General features: G+C 43.0%; 1 protein-coding gene across 7 annotated transcripts; it reads right to left on the bottom strand.

The window, feature by feature from the left end:
- Positions 1-204: 204 nt before the first annotated feature.
- On the bottom strand, positions 205-9,604 carry ARMCX2 (armadillo repeat containing X-linked 2). 7 transcript variants are annotated; one of them, XM_073799609.1, is made up of 5 exons: positions 9,466-9,603; positions 4,310-4,381; positions 3,358-3,421; positions 2,966-3,038; positions 205-2,607 (listed from the first exon to the last, which is right to left on the bottom strand). In XM_073799609.1, exon 5 carries the CDS (start codon positions 2,476-2,478, stop codon positions 619-621), a length of 1,860 nt encoding a protein of 619 aa, XP_073655710.1. In that variant the 5' UTR covers positions 2,479-2,607; positions 2,966-3,038; positions 3,358-3,421; positions 4,310-4,381; positions 9,466-9,603; the 3' UTR covers positions 205-618. The 7 variants fall into 7 exon arrangements, with proteins under 7 accessions (XP_073655710.1, XP_073655709.1, XP_033705518.1 ...); XM_073799608.1 differs by lacking the exon at positions 9,466-9,603 and adding an exon at positions 4,637-4,789; XM_033849627.2 differs by lacking the exon at positions 4,310-4,381 and having other exon boundaries at positions 9,466-9,604.
- Between the last annotated feature and the right edge of the window lie 11,408 nt (positions 9,605-21,012).

The following is a 21,012-nucleotide window of genomic DNA, read 5'->3' as shown; positions in this document are numbered from 1 at the left end:
GGAATGCCCTTCTGTGTTTTCTCATGCTGTCCTTCAGGGCCCACCTTAAGTGTGCCCTTCCTCCTTGAAGCATTCTAGCCACTTCTGTTTCATTTAAACAGATAGCATATATTTGACAATGAGCATATGCTCAGGTACTGTAATCTTTTTCTATTTATGTACCTTATCTCTCCAGCTAGATTTTAAATTCAAGCAAGAGAACAATTTTTTTTTGTCAGTTGAAACATACAAGTTTATTAATGATACACAAATGAAGTCTTTGGTGAATAAATTCAAGTCAAAACAGATGATAGAAGTGTAGGCTATTCATGATGGACAGGTTCACTATCAATTCACATAGAGGAACCAGTAAAAATATTTCCATTCAAGCAGCACGATTAAAGTCACAAATGTGTTTTCAGTACAAGAGGACTATTTATTTGGTATTCATAAAATTATTCAGCTTAAAGCTGGAGACTGTCACAGATAACATCACTCTGGATGATACATTATTCAAAACTGGCAGCTGAAAGGATCCCTTTACTATATAAGCAAGTGGAAAAGCAGTAACTTTCAATTTTCATTGCTTCCAGACTGCAAAACCAGACATTTCTTCAAGTCTCTGAGACACATAGCCAATCAGAATTTGTCCACTAGTTTTATAACTTTCACTTTCACCAAGAGGTCATGGTGATCTGCTAAGGCTCGAATTTTCTTAACGCACACTCCAGATGTAGTGCATAAGTAGAAAAGGGAGCCTTTATTGAACTCTCTGTAGTTGAATACTTCTGCTCTGAGATTGTCATAGATGATCTCAAATAGAGTCAGGGCATTAATGAGAATTTCTGATTCCACATAAGAATTGTAGAGGGAACTAAATGATGATGGCACTTGGGTACTGAGCAGCTTTTTTAACATATCTGGATTTTCAGCAAAATTCGAAAGTATTTTCAAAATCTCAACCTTGATTTTTCCACCTCCCTGAGATAACAAACGGAAAAAGTTTGCAATGGAATTGACAAGCAGGTGCTGGTAGTCATTAGTAATAGTCATGTTTGTTAAAAATTTTAGTCCAACTACCTGTACTGCTGAGTTCAGGTTAGAGGCCATGATGTCATCCATCACTTTATTCATGTATACCTGAAGCCGGCCCTGATTTTCATAATTCTCACTCAGGTTGTTCATGGCCATTAAGGCTTTCTCCTTAATGTGGGGATCAGTTTTGTTGATCATGTTTGCAATAATCGGGAGGCCTCCCAATTTGCGAATTGTGTCTTGGTTGCATGAATAATTGGCATTGTTGCTCAGAGTGAGCAAAGCTACCTGTTGGATGAAAGGATCATCCGATTTCTGAAGCAAAGCAAGGACTTTCCTGAGATCTCGGACACCCAGAATCTCATCAATTTCATAAGGAAAGGGGCGCTTCTGCATGGGAACGGGTCTCTTCCCTCTCCCTCTCTGCTGGGTCTCAGGCTCAGAGTCTGACTCCGATTCTGTGTCCGTCCACCCAGACTCCCCTTCTTCAGAATCAGGAACCTCTGCCAGGAAAGCCTGTCCTCCATTAGCGGAGGCTGCGGCAGCTGCCGCAGCCCCATCTCCAGGGCGGAAGCCCAGCCCCAATTCGTCTACTTCAACCTTATTTTTCTTGCCTTTGCCCTTGCCTCCAGTCCGGGACTTGGTTCCACCCTTAGCTCCACCTTTGGGTACAGCTCCAGTAGCTGACCCGGCCTTAGGTATAGCCCCAGTATGAGCCCCAGGGGTTGTTTTCTTGGCGGCTGCTGCTGTTTTAGAGGACCCTGAAGTCCCAGGAGCCTCTGCAGCCCCAGTAGGGGCTGCTGCCCCAGAAGGCACTGCAGCCCCAGAAGGTGCTGCTGCCCCAGAAGATGCTGTTGCCCCAGAAAGTGCTGCTACCACAGTAGGCGTTGCTGGTATGGAAGCCTCCACTGCCTCGGTAGGTGGTGCTGCCTCAGTAGGAGCTGGTGCCCCAGGAGCCTCTGCTGTGCCAGGGGCTTCTGCTAATTTAGGAGCCCCTGTCATTGTGGAGGTCTCTGCAGCCACGGGAGCCTCTGCCTCCCAGGGAGCTGGTGCCACTGTAGAAGCCACTGTGGCTTCTGATTCAGCTTTAGGCCCAACCCCGGCCCCTTCTGCCTCCTGGGCCTGACTTCCTGCCCCACTCTGAGCCTTGGCACTAGATGCAGCTGGGGCCACTGCTTCAGCTCCAGCCATGTCCAGAGCAGAGGTTTCATCCTGGACCCTGACCTCTGCCCCAGTGTGGACTGGGGTTGGAGGACCAAATCCTGGCCCAAGGTCAATTGTGAATCCAGCCCTTAGTCCAGCTCTAGCCCGGGCTCCAGTCCCGGCCACAGCCCTGGTCTTGGGCTTGGCCAGTCTCTTCTTCATCTGGTTTCTTCCCCTGGCATATTTGTAGACGCAGTACCAGGCACTGGCCCCAATCACTATCCCAGCGGCTACACAGCCAGCATCCCGAACACGGCTCATGATGCAGCTGGAGTGATTCCCTGATCCAGGGTGTGGAGCTGGTGTGCCCAAGTGGGGTGCGTGCACGACAAGGTAAGGTGCTTCAGTTCAGGCTCGAAAGTTCTGCTGAGGTTGCAAACTAAGCAGGACCTGGGGTAAAGGATAAAAATGAGGCTTAGGGCTCTGGCTCACTTCGTGCTTAACCAGGCCTACTTAAAGGAGAGTTTGGGAACATAATGCTTGGTGGGTGGACTAGTACCCAGACACAAGTGTCCAGGCCTCTGTGTGCTGATTCAGGACCCTGGTTGTCTGATGTTTCTTACATCTTCATCCCTAGCCCTCACTGCCCAATGTAAACACATCTAATTTCCCAGCACCTAAATGGGGGATGAGAGGCCATATAGACTTCAGGAAAGCTGGTGGAGAACCAGAAAGAACCCCAGATTCTTCTCTGATTCCCTCACCCCCAGCCCAAAGGTCCCCAAATGATTCTCATACACGTACCAACCTGCTGGGAGCAGAAGCAATTTGCTCTTTTCCACCAGGCTTGTAGTTGTGCAGGGCCCAAAAGGCAGACAGACCTGTGGAGAGATCCCAGAAAGGGGGTTTCGGGGGCCTTTGGTAGATGGATTCTCTTCTTTTCTTGATTTGAACCCTTGTGGGCAAGTTTCCCCCTCTCAGGGCTCCTCACTCCCTCCATATCCCTTCCTCCTCAAATCCTTATTTAAGAAGGCAAATGCCACACCCCTTTCGCTGTACCAAAAAGGACAGGCCCAGGGCAAGGGTTTCTTATAAGGAGGAAGAAGATGGGGGAAGAGGAGCCCCCGGCTCCAATTTCTGCTCTGGTTTCTGCCACACCATACCAGGGGTTCCAAGACAGTTCCCAGCCCCCACACTGACCTCCAATGATTCAGGGCTGTTTCTCCTTTCTTCAGTTCAGTTAGAGCTCCATCCTAGGGACAGACTGAAGGGCAGAAATACAGATAGCAAGACGTTGGAGACAGAGCCCGGCGGATGGAACGGACTGAAGACCAAAGTCCCCAATTGCCTTTCAGCATTCACATACCAGAATGACAAACGGTTCCACCTCTCAATTCCTTCAACTCTTCTCACCCCTCCCTTCGCACCCCAACCCCCGCCCCTGCGCAGACTCCCCAGGCAGTCAACCTCTCCTTCCCTTTGCCCCGCCCCCCCTTCCGCCATTTCTCCCGGACAGACGGCCACACCCCTTCTCCTGCACCGAAGCGGGAGGGGGCGGAGCGAGGGTGCACAGAAGGCTGGACGGGACGCGCGACTGGGGATTATGGCCAGACAATCTAGCGTCTCCTTCCTATGACCACCAGTCCTGCAGTCCCCAGCCCCCACGCCTAGCATCAGCCTGCACAACGGGTCCCCAGTGTCTGCCCTTTCGGTTTGAGGGTCATGATTTTCCACTGTTTCTCCGCTCTGGATTCCACCTCCCACACCCCATCGCAATCTCCTGTTAACCGCCATTTCTCCCGCCAGGGTACCCGATCTCCTTTTTCAGGACTGAAGAAACGGGGGTGAAGGGTTGTATGCGCCGGAGGTGTCTGGAAAGCAGCCTAGGACTTAGCACGGCGGTTTAATACCAGATTCTCTCAGGGCCTTCCCTCTTGTAAAGCCCAGAGCCAGACCGCCACCTCCCCTACAAAGGCTGTCACACCCATTTCCCAGCACCCCCAAAAGACGTGGGGTCGGCCGGGGGAGAGGGGAGGGTGCGGGGGCGGTGGTCGGGAGAGGTATCTGCAAAGTGAGAGTGGGAGTGAATAAGCCGGATTGTTTACTAATTGCGTGCCCCTCCGATCACCCTTTCCCCAACCTCCCCACTGGCCTTATATGCGCTGCCACGTTTATTTCTCTTCCCTCCTCCTTTCAAAACAGGACGGGATGTGGGGTGCGGGGCCTGAGTGTCAAAAACAAAACCAAAAAAACACTGGCTGGGAGGGGAAGTAAGCGGATTCTCCACAAGTATATCAGCGTCTTTACGTTCCCCCCTCCCCCTCTTCCCGCCGCCCACCAAAATGAGCTGCGACTGAGCGCGGGGGTCTGGAGAGCCGGCCAGGGGCGGGCGAGGCGGAGACACCCGCGGCCTCAGACTCCCTCATCTCTGGGCTACCCCTATTCGGGGGTGCCAGGCCATGCCCACTCTCACACCCACCTGCCCGATCTGGGGGAATTTTCTCCTCCTCCTCCTCGCCTGGGTTAAACGCACGGCAGTGCGCAGCGCAATAGAGTTGGTACCCAGAGGAGGACGGAGGACGGCGGTCAGGGCTTTAAGTACCTTTGCCAACGTCAGCTCCTGGTCACGTGAGGGCTGCATCGCCAGTAAGCTTGGGTCCCCAACTTCCACTCCCACCAAGAGCAGGAGCCCCCTCCTTTACCCCCACTAGCACCTCACCCCACCACATCAGGTCCTGTCACTCATTTTTTTGTCTTTGTAGTCCCAGAGGCCACAAGTAGCCCCTTCTCCTTGTGTTAGAATTTGCCTTTCTCTGGTTACTGGGGAGGGGATGCATCTTCTTGGAGGGCTATTGACAATTTTTGCTTTTCTTGTTGGGGAATCGTCTCATCCTTTCTTGGGCAACTGGATACTCTCCCCTCACTCCACCTCCAATCCTCCATCCACTAGTGCCCACCATTTACCTTGCAGTTGGGCCCCTGCTCCAGTATAGGTAAGGGGTAGGAATGGTAGTGGGGTCTTTACTTCTGTAATACGTCTCTGTTTTGTTTTTAAAGCTATCACCACTCTTTATTATTATAGTAAGAAAATACAACAAAACAAGAGTTCAGTGTGGGAAGCAGCAACAAAAGAAAAAGAGTAGGCATGTTTTAGAAAAAAGATTTCCCACTAATATTGGAAGACACCATTAATTTTAGTTAATTTTTACCACATAGAAGATTCTATTGTCCACATAGGAAATAGTTTTCAAAACATGCTAAGGCATTTGAATATCCAAAAATGGAATTTTTCTCAACAAGATAAGCATGTTTCCATACGATCTGTAAATTGATCCATGGAGAGATGTTCAGTTGTCTGATCTTATTTATTTTGGACAAATAATATCCTACTTTTTCTCCTTCTGGGACAGCTTTTAAGTTGGGTAAATAAATGATGCTGTCTTGTTCTCTTAGAGAAACACATTTATTTAATGTTCCCAAACCATTGCTGACTGCTGTGTGAACCTCTTGTAATTTGATGGCTGTAACCATGACAGTTTTGAACACCTGTCCATGGATTAGGTTCCAGTTTTGTGATTCAGCTCTGGGCAAAAGGAAGAACTATTAGACGAAGGAAATGATGGATATGAGGGATGCAGAGATGGTCAAATCCTTCCAGTCCTGTCAAGAGGGGAGGGAGGAAGGTGCTTGCCCTCCCACCTCTCCTATATTCCAGAACCTCTCATCCCCTGCATTCTGGCACCTGACTCTGTTGTTCATCCTAAAAGTATACATGGACAGTGACCAGGGTGGTAAATGCCATCTTTACTCAGGTGACCAATTTGAGTAAATGCCTTTGGCTTCTTCCCTCACTCCCTCCCTCAAATTCCCACAGTGGTAACTTAGGGATGCAGAGAAGGGATTGCTGTTCCCACCTACCCCTGCAGCTGCAGGTTTCCACAAAGATTGCTGGGGGAAGCACCCAGGCCTGCCTGCCCTGCTCTGCCCTTATTCATGGTGTGGCCGAGTTAACCTTGTTCCTGATGCTGTCTGCTGCTATCACCTGGCCTGCAGCCTGTTGACCTCTCACCTCTGGCCTCCTCACCTCAGGGCACCCAGGGAGAACCCAGCCTTGCTGCAGGGTCACTGCCCGAGGCCCACACCCACTTTGATACTTCCTTAGCCAAATGTATACCTGGGCCCCAGGGTCTCTCCCCACTGACGATACTGATTAACCTAGAGTAGGCATTCTCAACTGGCTACCTCTGTGTTCTACGTGAAATTGTATGCAAGGTTTTGTTTTTGAGTGTATGTGTGATTAAGTGCATTTTTTGGGGGAAAGGGGAATAAAGGTCATTGACCTCATCAGTTTCTCAAGGGGTCTAGGATCCCTGCCCTAGATATTAAGAACCAATACAATGGCCTAGAGAGTCTGTGTTATATAAAATAGTCCAGATTAGAAATATCTTTTTTTTTTCTGGTAATGAAAGTAATATATATATTAGTGGTTAAAAATATTCAAAACAATAAGGAAATGTATAAAGCATGCAGGGAAAGAGCTCCATGATATCTTTCCCATTGCTAGTCACTGCTAAAGATTTCCAACTTTCTTTTTATGCACATATTAGTAAGTGCATTTGTGGTTATTAATCAAGTTCTGAATTGAACAACAATAAACAAATAATAAGCATTTAGAATTTGTATTGTAATTGTGGTAAATCTGCAGATTAATTTGAGGAACATTAGCATCTTAAAATTGAGACTTCCCCTCCAGGAATATGATATATTTCCATTTTGCTCAGATCTATTTTTATGTTTTTTAATCAAATTTTGTAAGTTTCTTCAGCTAAATAATTCCTATTACTTGTTAGGTTTTTCCTAGGTATTAGTAGTTTATGTTGCTGAAATGCTATTCCTTTATCCAATTGTAATTTCTTATAGGTGATTTTCTGCTTAAGGAAAGTGTTCTACTATTATATATTTATTTTGTATCCGCCAATTTCTGTGATCTGTCTGATTAATTTCAATTGTTTTCAAATGATACTTTTGGTTTTTCCAGGTATGTATACATAACCATCTTCAAATGATGATTTTTTACATTTCTTCCTTTCCAATATTTATAACTTTTTTCCTTTTCTGCATGTGTTATATTGACCAGAACTATGTTGAACAATGGTGGTGCTTGAGAACCTCTTGTTCTTGTTCTTGAAGAAAATGGGAATACCTCTTATGAAGTTTCATCATTTAGTGTAACTTTTGCTGTTTCTGATATATTTTATCTGTTTTTCAAGGTTATTTTTGTTTATGTTTACCAGTACTGCACAAAAAGTAGTAGAAGGAAATAATATCAGTGAGTAGAGGTAAGTCACAAGTTCTGTGGTCTTGGTAGCCCACAAAGAGTGAGGAATCTGCTAGGTCAAAAGAGCCTCTGATATAGTCTTCATCAGACTAAGGCTATTTTCTTTTATACTTAATTTAATTTAACCAATAATAATTCATTAAATTATAAATATATAATTCCTTACTGCACAGGCAAAGTTTCCACTATTCCTATTTTACTAATAGTTTTTTTGTTTTTTAATTTAGGACTGGCTGACTCAGTTTATCAAGTGCTTTAATTGTAAGATTTATTTTCTCCTTCAGTTTGCTGTTGCAATGAATGATGTAGATAAACCAGTCTCCCTTTCACTCTAGTCTCCTTAACTCCTCAAACTCCCCACCCACTTAACTCCTCAAACTCCCCTTAACTCCACTCCCCTTAACTCCTCAAACTCCCCACCCACTTCCCCTTGTTTAGAGTAAATGCAAATGTCCTCACTACAACTGACTAAGCCCTACTCTCTTCAACCTTATTACCTTTCTGCCTCATCTTCTACTGCTCTGTCTCTAGCTCAGCGATCCTGGCTTCCTTGATGTTCCTGGAACATACTGGGCTTGTTACCTTCACAGAGCCTTTGCATTTGCTTGTCCTCCTGCCTGGGATATTCTTCCCCCAGATATCACCACACTTAGATCCTTCACTAACTTCAGATCTTTACTGAAAGGTCACCTTTCTAGTGATGCCTTCTCTGGCCACCCTATCTGAAAGTTTAACCCATCTCGACTTTTCATATCTCCTTGCTTTAAAATATTTTAGTATGTATCACTAACAGTATATATATATATATATATATATATATATATATATATATATAGTTTATTTACTTGTTTATTGTTTGTCTCTCTCACTACAATGTAAGGGCCACATGATTTAGAGATTTAGGTCTGTTTTATTCACCCTTGTAACCACAGCATGGAGAACAATGCATGGTATGTAGTAGGTGCTCGGTAAATATGTTGAACAAATGAATAAATAAAGAAATGGCTTTCCAACATTGCACTTACAACGACTCTCTTGCAGTCCAGAAATAAAGCCAGTTGGCTTTGCTGCATTAGCAGATTTATTAACTCTCAAATAAATGATTAGCTAAATCAGGGCCTCGTCATGTGACAAGATGTGGAAGACATTAATTAAGATTGCTTTGAGTGGCATGTATAAAACTCATTATGCAGTGAGAATGATTGTTTATGAAACATGCCTTTTAAAAAAATAATCTTTTTTTTTTAATGAAAATAGTTCTATCATTATTTTGCCATAATAAAATTTGGGCAAAAAAAGAAACAGAATAGTGCTAACAAGAAAATAACAGGGCTTCCCTGGTGGCACAGTGGTTGAGAATCTGCCTGCCAATGCAGGGGACACGGGTTCGAGCCCTGGTCTGGGAAGATCCCACGTGCCACGGAGCAACTGGGCCCGTGAGCCACAATTACTGAGCCTGCGTGTCTGGAGCCTGTGCCCCGCAACAACAGAGGCCGCGATAGTGAGAGGCCTGCGCACCGCGATGAAGAGTGGCCCCCGCTTGCCACAACTAGAGAAAGCCCACGCACAGAAACGAAGACCCAACACAGCCATAAATAAATAAATAAAATAAAATAACAAATTCATTCCTACTCTCTGCTTCTTTTCCTGACACCCCTTCCACCGTCCCCATTTACAGGTATTTTCAGGACTGCAGAGGTGAACATTAAGGATTCCAAAGAAAAAAGGTGGAGGGAGCATGGAAAAGGACGGGACCATTCCCCAGAGAAGCAGTAGAATTGGCCAGTAGCTCAGGAGAAAATACTGCCCCTTCCAATAATCAAAGACAACACGTTTGTTGGATGTGCAAAGACTAGAAAGAGCAACAGTGTCCTGTGTGGTAATGGTGGTGGGGGTGGGGGGTTGGGAGGGGGCGGGTCACCCTCTGCTTTGCCAATAATAGGAGGGGAAATTTGGGACCCCGAACTCACCAGTGACGTAACTTCATGTGACTAGGAGCCTGTGTGCTGGTCTGTCCAGATAGCGGTTCTTGCTCAGGTAACCGGCTCCCAATTTCTTTTGAGGTGACGTGGCTGTGGGCAAGGAAGGAGGAGGACAAGAGGAAACCCGTCCTGATTCCTGCCGGTCACGGTGAGGGTGGGTATTGATTGGAGACTCTTGGAGTGAGGGTGGAGGGTAGCAGCACGACTTTCGAGTTTGGAGGCGCTTCTCTATTTCCCCGCGGAGACACCCGAACCCAGCCCCTTTTTCGTGTTGTGCCTTGTAAAAGGCAGCTGAAATGGTTGGCGTGGGTGACTCCAGCGGGCGGAAGGGAGGGGAGGAGGCGGTTATCGGGGAGTGGAGCGATGGGGGACTGTGAGGTGAGAGACAGGCCTGACCACCTGGACGGAGAAGGAAAGGTCCGGGTTTGAACCCACGTTCGGGTGTTGGTGCGTTCACCGCATTCACCAGAGCAGAGTCCTCATTGTCTCCTGTTTGTTCCTGTCTGGTTCTGGCTTTGGTCTGTCCCTGTCTGCTGGTCCATCTATCAGTGGGTTGATGATGCAAAAGAAAAAGAAGCTCAACGCCTCATTTCCTTCTTCCTTCCTCCGCCCCGAACACCCCCGCCCCCTTGATTGCAGTTTCAGACTCCTGCGTCCCAGCGGCTCTCACTAGCCTGAGAGAGAGTCCCCTGAGATCTTCGCTCCAGCTGCAGCATGGGCCGCGCTCAGAATTTGGGCTTGATGGCAACAGGCCTGGTGGTCGGGGCTGGCTCCTGGTACTACATATACCGACTGACGTTGGGAGAGCAGAATAAGAAGAGGCCAGCTGATGCAAAAGACATTAATCCTGCCTACAAAAAGTTTAGAAAATACAGAAAACTGTAAGGAAGAAAATAAAAATAAGCCACCAACTACTATTCCTTGTCTTTCTATCTTTGTAAGAATGTGGATGTGTTTAACATTACTGCAATTACACTGTGTATGATATCCTGGAATTATTTTTTTCAGGTTACATTGCAGGGTATGCCTTTTATTAGTTAATGAAAATGCTTCATAAAGTCTTTTAACAGATTGTTTCATAATAACAGCATAATCATAATCTCCTTTTGTCAGCCTTTCAGATGGGAAAGAAATATTAGATATCTTAATTTTGTGAAAAAATAACCGTATATAGAAAAAATCTACATAGACTTACAAGAGGATGTCTTTCCACACTAGTTATAGCTGTGATAGCCATCATCCCAGATTCCAGAATGACCAGTTAGGCAGCTTCTGCTTGGCATAGAGAACATAGGAATTTGGTGAGCCTGGGAGCCCTGGGTAGGATCCAGACTTCCAGGGGCATCATATGGCCAGCAGGTTTGAGTTCCTTCTCTTTTCTTTGGGCTGTCAGGGAGCAGGCCAGTGGTCTCATCTATTCAAGGGACTCAGAGACCTCTCCCTTTTTCCATTGAGTGAGGGAAGGGATTTCTTTTTAGTGTTAGGGAAATCCTTCACTCCCTGAACTTCATTTTTCACAATGGACTTGGGGTATGGAGGAAATAAAATCTGGGAAGTCCTGCCACAAACTTTCTCTGAGGCAAGGAAGTACAGAACTGGCTGGACTGAGAAAGGGAAAGCAGAGAACACAGACAGCCATAGAGATGAAACATAAATTAATAGCCTTGTGTCTTAAGTGGAGTTCCCTAGAAGCAGAGCCTGCCATGGGGATTCTTCTGAAAGTAGTTTATTGAGGGAGTGTTCTCAGATGAAACGTGTATGGAGATAGGAGAGCAGGATAGGACAGGGGAAGAACCTAGGCATAGCTGTAGTTCAGCTGAAGTGTAACTTCAGCTTGAGCCCAGGGCAGATCTGGGATGTGAAGGGCGCCACAGAACTGATCCATTGTGAGACAAAGGAGCCAGGCTTTTGTATCCACTGACCGAAAGCCTTGGTGTATGGGTGAGTTGGAGTGAGAGAAAAGGGGTTTTAGCTCCAAGGTATCCTCTGACAAGGGTGTGACTGTGAATCTTTAGCAACCAATGTTCATAGCAGCTTAGGGGGATGGATGTACTAGCCCAGTAAGTGGAATCTGGACAGGGCATAAATAGTGTCTACTAATTCTACTATAACTAACCAATCTGCATTATTTTTTATAAACCTATCATTGTTATTGTATAATATTATTTTTTTCCTTAATTTTTAAAAAAAGTTTTGAATTTTATTTTATTTTTTTAATAAAGCAGGTTCTTATTAGTCGTCAATTTTATACACATCAGTGTATACATGTCAATCTCAATCTCCCAATTCAACCATTCTGCATTCTTGTGATGAAAATGTGCTTCCTATCCATGTGATCTTCCCATCAGGAAGCCTTAACTTCAGCATTACTAGCTGTGGAGTTATTTCATGGGTGCGGTCTATCAGGAAATGCCCAGCTTCTCCATAAACAAAACAAAAAGAGGAGAGTGCTCGTACTTCTCTAATCTTCTAGCGTTTGTCTCAGAAACACTCTCCCTCAGAGGCTAATTTTCTCTCTACAACCTGAGTAAGAATCAAATCTCCTCCTTCAATGTACAGATTTTGGAGGGGCGCTGTGTAGCATGTAGTTTAGCACCTTGCAAAAATGTGTTCTGCCTATGAGATTGTAGGCTAGTACAAAGGTTGAGGGATGTTTAGATATAGGATGTATGGCTCTGGCCCATTTAGAACAGGCTTTGGCAGGTGTTAAATTGACTGCCATACAACTCTCTTCCAAATTCTTGAAACCAGCCGAGAAGTTACTAGAGGAAGGGCAGGTGCTATTCACCTAGACCAGATGACCCAAGCAGAGGTGGGAGGGTGTCAAGGCAAAGGGACCTTGTTAGCCTGACAAATGGGTTACCCATTAATTTAACATCTATGTAATGGTCCTGGGTTCCTGGGAATAGAAAGCACCTTGGAGGAATTTAAACTTTGGGCCCTCATCTTGCTAATATGAAAAAAAAAAGCAGCCTCATTTATTTTTGTGGTTCCCTTACTCCTTGAGTGTTGTCAAAATTTGGGACCAGAGTGTCAGAAAGGTAGGCCTATTCACATAGTCTGCTGAGACACACATTGTCCCAGATTGCAAATCCATTTGAGGTTTCAAGGCTCTGGTGCTTCTGCTCTATACTAGAGGACCAGAAATCTTTGTCAAAGCTGAAGTTGCTGAGCATCTCATCATGGCTGTCCTATCTGAGATTTGCCACATCACTGAGGCACTCTTGGGGCAGGGCACAGGTGTCTCCTTGTTTAGGAGTCCCTCATTTCTTCATTTTCACTAACCCTTTCCCAGAACAGAGGAATTTTTTTTGTGTGTGTGTGACTAGGGAGAAATTCCTGTCTCTTTAAACCATAAGTTATCTTGCTCAACTTGACAGATGAGGCCAAGAGGAGGTAAGTAAATTAAGCAAGACCCTATAGATACTGATGGGTCATTGGATAAGTTCTTTCTCATTTTAAAAGCATATATCTCATTAAAATAATTAAATACTGAGAAATTGCACTATAATTCAATTTATTTCCCTCTCCTATCCCTAACCAGTTTCACTTATAATTAAAAGTCATAACTTTTAATGTTGTGAGATAATAAAATACTACAGCACACTGCAGGATATTATGTAAGAGTCTGTTTACAATGCCTACATGACAAGGATTCCCAAGTCCCAATTAATGGCCTATTTTTATTCAGTGTATGCATTTCTCTCACAACCATGTTTTCATAATTCAAATCAGATATAAGGTCTTTGATTAATTAGGAAACCTAACTTACATTATGTAAAGAGTGGTTGGTATTAACGCCATCAAAATCAGGAGCCACTATCACCTGTATTTTTTTAAAGAACATACCAACTTGGTTGAGATGCCTTTAAATTTTGTTTATCCTAACAGTGGGTGATAAAAGTGATAAAAATTGATAAGAATGTGTAAGAAGGTTTGTGTTAATGATAGAGCTTTTGGTGATAAGGAAAAGAAAAGCCATTACTCCTGAACAAATGCTCCATGTAATCAAAACCTGAATTTGTCATTGGAAGTCTATGTTTTATAGCTATACACGTGTACCTTTAATAAAACCTTTATTATTGAAATTCCTGCAGCAAATATAAATTTGCTATTGCAAGTATCAAGTTTTCTAGACTTAATTCCATTTTCCCCACTGAAACAAATGTTTTTTAGAGGAGAATTTTGAAACTGTTGGTTCCTTTGAAATGCAAATGCTGCTTCATAGGAGAGCAGGGTGTACTTGTGAGTCTTGTGAACAATTTGGTAACCATGACAATCCTGACTACTAAGTGGAGAAGAGCCTTTCTGTTATCTCCATCTAGGGCCCCCCAGGGATCAGAAATCCAGAGAAACATGTTTCACCTATTTTAGTTTTATTTTGAAGAGTGAGTGTAGAACTGGTTTACTGGTTGACCATCCAATCAAAATCTCATTAAGAAAGATGCTGGGACTCCAACCCAATCTGCTGGAATATGAGAACTTCCCATATCACATGTTGTAGTAGATGAGATGGTATTTTGAGAAAGGGAAACCTTACCTTTGGCTTTCAGAATCAACACCCAGAACTGCTCATCAGGCTCTAACTAGCCCTGTGGCTTTCTCTTCATCTAGAAAGTACAAAGTTTATTATAGATCATGAATACAATATGCTTCTTGGGCACTCTTTCTTCCTCCTGATACCTGACATAAAAGCCTTAGGATGGCAGGCTCCAGATTGTCCTGGAGCAAGAATAATAAAAATAGAAATAGTAATAATAATAATAATAATAAAGATAAATGTAATGAAAGCTTTCTATGTGTTATTTATTTCAATTTTTATAAAATCTCATTGTGGATAGGTATTAATTTACAGATGAGGAAATAAAGACTCAGAGAAGTTAATCAACTTTGATAATGTACACAAAGCTAGAAATTAGTGGAGTTAGAGTCTGAACTGTCTCCAAAACCCATGCCCTTCACTACTAGTTTATGCTGCATCTTAATGTACATGTCCAGGAAGTCCCTGCCAGCAGGCTCTGACAGAGAGAACTGCACAAGCAGCCTGGAAGAGGAGGGGAAAAAAGAAAAAAGAAACTGCCTCCTCAAAAGAGGAGGAACAGCAAGAGCCCTCAAATACAGCCCAAAGAATTCAAAGAGAGGAAAAGGATGACACACCCTTCCGCAGGCCACCCCACCTCTAGATACACAGATACACAGTAAATAGGAAAACAAAGCAGTGAGGAAAGAAATGATACTGACTTTGGGATATTACAAAGGTCCTCCTTTTCCACACTATGTGATGTCCATTTGGCTTGTGCTGTCTGAACCTCCAGTTTTCTCCTGGTTCCCATTTCCCTTCTCCTTCCTCTAGCCAGCTGATCGACTCACAGGGTCTGAGGCTGATGATACCTACATCTTTATCTCCAGGACAGACGTCACAGCCCAACTCCAGACCCATATCATCAACTGGTCACTGAAGAGCTCCATTTAGACAACTCACCAACTCCTAAAACTCAACTTTTCTCAACCTGAGCTCCTCCACTTCCTCCTCAAACTGTTCCTCCTCCTCCCTGCCCTGCCCTTCTCCCTCCCCCTCCTCCTCCTCTGAAAGGTCTCACTCTCAGTGAAGGGCACCAACAACACACTCTGCTGCCCAAACCAGACCCCCTCCTCTGCCTCACCCCCACACCCCATCTATCTACTTCTGAAATATTTCCCATCAGCCCCCTCTTCCCAGTCACCACTTCTGCCAACCTTGCCTGGCCATCTCTCTCCTGGATGACTACAGCAGCTCCTAACTGATCTACCCACCTCTGCTATGGGGTGGGGTGGGGAGAGCTCCAACATACTCTGCAGCCAGAGATCTCCCTCCAATCTGTGTTCCTCCATGTCTCTCAAACACCTCAATGGCTGGCTTCCCACTGCACTGGGGATAAGTTCCAAACAGCTAAGCTTTCCACAGCCCTGCCCCTGTCTACTCTTCCTTCTTCACTGCTTTGGCCATACTGAACCTTTTCATGTTCTCTGAATGCACCATGCTGTCTCTCATCTCCGAGCTTTGGCACATGTTGTCCCTTTTGCCTGGAACACGCTCTTTCTTCACTTTCATCTGGCTGGTCCTCACTTAACCCTGACTGGCATGTTGGGTGTGTGCATGTTCTGCTGTTGTACCTGGGAAGGCAGTCCTTTGATTGTGTCTTACAGTCTGCTCTTCAAATCCACTGTGGCTGGGTTTACTTGTTTAGCTTTCAGATGGAAACCTCATTTCTAAGCTCTTCAATGTGTGTATGTATGTGTGTGTGTCTATATTTCCCTCCTTAAAAAAAAAACCTTGGTTACAGGATGATTTAATAATTTATTGCTAGAGACTGAGTTTAGCCCTTTGTCTCTAGTCATGCATTCCTTTAATCCTCTAGCATACTTTCTCATTATTCGTCTTTATTGATGCCCAATAATATCTGTGGTTTTATATTTTTATCAGAATTGCATAATAGTTATGAATTTGGACTCTCCAGTCAGACTGCCTAGGTACAAATCTTTTTTTTAATTGCTATATGTATCACTTTAAACAAGTCATTTAATTTCTTTGTGTTTTTTCCTTATGTGAAAAATTAGGATAACAAACATCCTTTCTCACAGGGTATAATTGAGTGTAGAATGTTTAGAGCAGAGCCTGGTACATAGTAAGTGCTCAGTAAATTTAACTAAAATTGTCATCCTAAATGCTGCTTTCTCTTGCATATGCCTTTCCTTCTCAGAGAACAGAACAGTTACTCTCTCTGCATTTTAGAGTCTGTAGCCATTAGGTCTACTCCAATTGTATTTTTTCAAACATACCTTACTCTCTCAGCTTCTCTCCCATTTATAAATTGAGAGTTAAATATATCCAAAGATTATTACAGCTTCAAAGACCAAAAAGGAATTAAAAAGAACTGGTCAGTGCTTAATGGAGAAAACACTAATTTGGGAATTAATTGTTCCTATGATTTGGGACATTATGAATCTAATGTCTGTCTGGGGTGAGAGCAATAGAAATTCACCCTTCAAATAAAATTGGATATGTAATATGTTTTTGGTTTATTTTATTGAAGTATAATATTAATAATCACAGTGAGGTCTGTTAATAAGGTCTAAGTACTCAAGCAAAATCTCTCCCTCCTACCATGTCCTAATTAGCTGACATTTCAAGTTAGGATGCTTTTGAATGACCAGCCAGCTGCAAAATAGGTTTCCTTTGTTCCTTTCATTCCCTGCTAATTGAGTTAGAATAATCACATCATTATAAAGCTTCTCTGGGCAGCCAGCTCACAGGAGGGGGTGAATGAAGGTGGGCCACAGGATGAGGTGTTGGAAGCACGGACTACTACTACTACTATTTAAACTACTTCCCTTATCCTGTGCTTCAGTGTATCACAATGTCAGGATTCTCTGGCAACCAGGAAACCCTGTCTTCAGGATGTACCTTAGTTCATCAATCATACTGCCTCTTTCAGATTTATGGATTGCTCAAGGCCATATTTATCAAGATAAAACTGGATATTAAGAGAGGAAAAGAAAAAGAGTGGAAGAGAGAATGAGAATGAGAGAGAGAGAGAGAGAGAGAAGAGAGAGAGAGAGAAACTATAGTTAAGTTCATGCTGTATACTTTTCTTTATCCTAAAACTTGGGTCTGTGCCTTGTCAACACCTAGTTAAAATACCATGATTACCTTAAAAATTATGAATTTAAATATTTAAAGACTTTCTAGGGAAGTGGCTGGTAACAGAGGAGCTTGGAGTGGGATTTGGGGACACAGTGGATAGATGTTGAAGTGGGATGTTTCAATCAGCAAAGATTGATATTAAGACTCGTGTCCTGGAGCTGATTGAGTACTTGGATACTCATTGAGTACTCAATTCTCCACTTTTGTGTGTCTTCAGAGTGGGAATGACTGAGGCCAGCTGGGATCCTGGGGCAGCCACGACCTCTTGCACTCTGTGCTACTTATTTATCTCTTCTGAATACCTCTGCAGTCTCTGCTGCCCTACTTTCGGTTTGTTTATCTTCCCAGGGAGTAAGGACCAGATCAAAGTCTGGATTCCCAGTCTTGTCTCCCACTCTTTGATTATTTTCCTTTTTTCAATCAGTCTCCCTCCACACACCCCTGATTGTACTGCGCTGATGGGGGGTGTGTTTCTGGTAAGTGAGATGTATGAAGGGAGAGAGTGGTAGGGGAGCCACAAAAGGAATAGACTTCCAAGTGGGAACAGCTTGACAAGCATGGCCATGAATAAAGAACTGCAAGTATTTGTCCTTCCCTCAAACATTTAATGCTCAATATTTGTCTAGTTTTCTTTCAGGGGAGGGGCTGCTTCAGCCTCTCTCAATCTTCCTTTTTCTATCACCTTGTATGATTACACTTTCTGTCCAAATGTTGATCTGTGGAGAGAGGGAAAATGTAGCTAGGAACAGGTGTCATGGAATTGCCTAAGAGCAAGTCCACAAAGTAGGAAGTAGTAGAAAACCAGGGCCCTGCGTCAGAAATAACAGGTATTGGCACTGATGGCCAATGATAGTCAGTCCATAAAGCAGTCTCCAATGTCTCCTGCTCTCTATGCAACTGTAGATGAAGAATAGTCTGGACATTTCTGCATAGATTCAACAAGTTTTTGGAACATCACCTTGCACATAAAAAAATAGAACCATGACTCTAGCTGACTGCAAGTCTCAACCAGAGCAGTAAATTAAGATTGAATCCTAATCCAGGGTATAGGGTTTGGAGGCAAGGGATGAGGACAGAAATTCAAGGGAAAGGGAGTACAGGCAAATTGGGTTTTGTCTGGGTGCCAGGTCTACTGCTAAGTCCTGTCCTATTAGGACACTGAAAATCTTTATAACCTTCAAGAAGACTCCTGGTTCACACTCCAGATAGCAATCCAGCTGTGTCCTCCACAGCTTTCTCTCCATTCAGGAACACTAGGTTTGCTTCTCTATCTGAGGCTCCCATACTCTGCCATCCTGCCTCAAGGAAAATCTTACGGATATTCTCCTGGACTTGCTTTTGTTTTTCTTTTTACCTACAGCTTTGAACTTGAATATTTAGATCTATTCTGGTTCCCATTTGCTTAGAGACCAGCCTCAATGACTCAACCCAGTGAAAAGGCAATAAGATACTAAGGCAGTTTAGGAAGTATAACTGAGTATAAAGAAGAAATTAATTCCATGTTACTCTGCTACAATCTAGAGACTTTTTTATGTAGTTGAAAACATTCTGTATAAACAGTCTTAGTTTCTCTTTAACTGGAAACTTCCTGGGCTTCTGGTTGGGTAGAGCAGAGACCAGACATTACACTTGCAGTCATTTATAACTTTATCAATGTGTGTGTGTGTGTGTGTGTGTGTGTGTGTGTGTGTGTGTGTGTGTGTGTAGGAAGGCAAGTTATAAGAGGGGTAATGGTGAGGTGATAAATGTTTGAAGACCACTACCCAGAACCAGGAACTATGAGTTTTGAGATCAGTGTTCTGGGCTGATCTTTTCCCTGCTTCTGATCTGGGCATGGAGACAGCTACTCTACTTTTAAGGACTGCTGTCGGTGAGCTGCTAAGGAGGTGCAGATATAAAGAGTCCCCACGCCAGCCATGTCCTTAACAGTTCATTTATCCACAGGCACCAAGGAAAACACCCGTTCCATAAAAGGCCTACTGCAGGTCTTACTGGGGCTTTAGTTCAGGGTTAAGTTCCAATTTGGATGTGTGGAGGTTGAAGTCAGAGCTTCTAGAAGGAAAGAAATAGCCTTTATTGAGCCTCAGCTGGATGCCAGTTCATCACATCAGGTTACAATATTCCTTCTTAATCCCCAAGAAAATTACTGATTTTCACATATTCCAGCAACAGAGACTTAGTGGGTTTTTTAGGAACTGCAGTAATAAAAACTTCCTTTTCCTTGTTTTCTAGCTGTTTTTTATTTAGTCACAGGAAAGCTATTAATTTTTATGTATTAATCTTGTAAATGGTCACTTACTGAACTGGCTCATTGCTTCTAATGGCTTTCCAGTTTTTTTCTTGGATTTTTCCAGGTATTAAATCATATCATCTATAAATAAAGATAAAATTTGCTTCTTCCTTTCCAGTATTTATATACCCTTTTTCTTTCTGATTGCACTGGGCTGGTACTTCCAGAACCATGTTAAAATATAATGATGAAAGCACTGTTACTTTGTTTTTGATTTTGCTGAAAATGCTTCTGTTGTGTTTCCTCATTAATGACTGTGGCTTTGACTGAAAATATACTTATCAATTTTATAAAGTCTTTTTAAAAGCCAGGATTAGGTGATAAATATTGGTACATTCCTTTTCTGCATCTTTAAGAATGATCATATGGTTTTCCTCCTATAACTATTATTTTAATTAATGATAGCAATAGATTTCTTAATATTGTCACAGGTTTACCCTACTGAGATGAAACTTAACAAAGAGTATTATTTTTAATGTAATGTCGGGTACTATTTGCTAATATTTTATTTGACATTTTTGCATTTTTAATTTTTTTATTGAAGTACAGTTATTTACAATGCTGTGTTAGTTTCAAGTGTACAGCAAAGTGATTCTGTTATAAATATGTATATATTGTCTTTCAGGTTCTTTTCCATTATAGGTTATTATAAGATATTGAATGTAGTTCCCTGTGCTATACAGTAAGTCCTTGTTGCTTCTCTATTTTATATACAAGATTTTTGCATTGTTATTCCTAAAGAGTCCAAGTGTTCGATTTTGGAAGTTGTATTGGGAAAATATATTTATAACTTTTATAATTATTGCTAGCATTATAAAAAAGAAAATGAAAGTTTTAAAAGTTTCTTCATGCTTTGAATAGTTTAAATAACATGGGAATTATCTGCTTCTTAAAGAACCATTGAAGTTCTAATCTGGGAAGTGGCTTAGTAAAAAACTATCCTGGCAGCAATGTGCAGAGGAGAGAGACTGGAGACAGGAAAACAGTCTGGAAGTCATTGTAATGGTACAGGCATGAATGAAGAAGGCCTGCTACAAAGAGGAAGAGGTGAGAATGCTGGAATTGGAGGCACTGTTTTGTAAGTAAAAGACACTTCAATAAAAGGAGAGAGAGAATTTGGTAACTGATAGTGTTGCCAAATAAAATACAGGATGCCAAATATTGAGTGGCAGAGTGGGAAGATTGTGTGATCTAATGCACATTTTGAAAGGTAAATTCCCTTTCTCTTGAGCAATTCCAGTAATTGTGTAACTGAAAAAAAATTACCATTTTGAATAATGAGAAAAGAGCAGCGGTGGAAAGAACAACCTTTAGAGTTCACACATGATTTGTTTTATGAGGTTAGAAGTTTAAGTCTGTTTTCTTTTAGAACAGGGACAATGGTAAGACTTTTTATGACACCACTAAGTTTACTTAAGAAAAAATTCACCTTCCTTTTTTCCTTTCCTGCTCCACTGAAGTAATGAAAGGATGGTAAGAAAGTAGAACAAATGAGCATGATTTTAAAAAGTTGAAATAGTTTTTCTGAGTAATTTGGATTACACAAAGGAAGGGTTTCTTT

This window comes from Tursiops truncatus, chromosome X (genome assembly GCF_011762595.2).
Source record: "Tursiops truncatus isolate mTurTru1 chromosome X, mTurTru1.mat.Y, whole genome shotgun sequence".
Lineage (NCBI taxonomy): Eukaryota > Metazoa > Chordata > Mammalia > Artiodactyla > Delphinidae > Tursiops > Tursiops truncatus.
The sequence above is the reverse complement of the archived record's forward strand: the minus strand, read 5'-3'. Positions and strand labels throughout refer to the sequence as shown.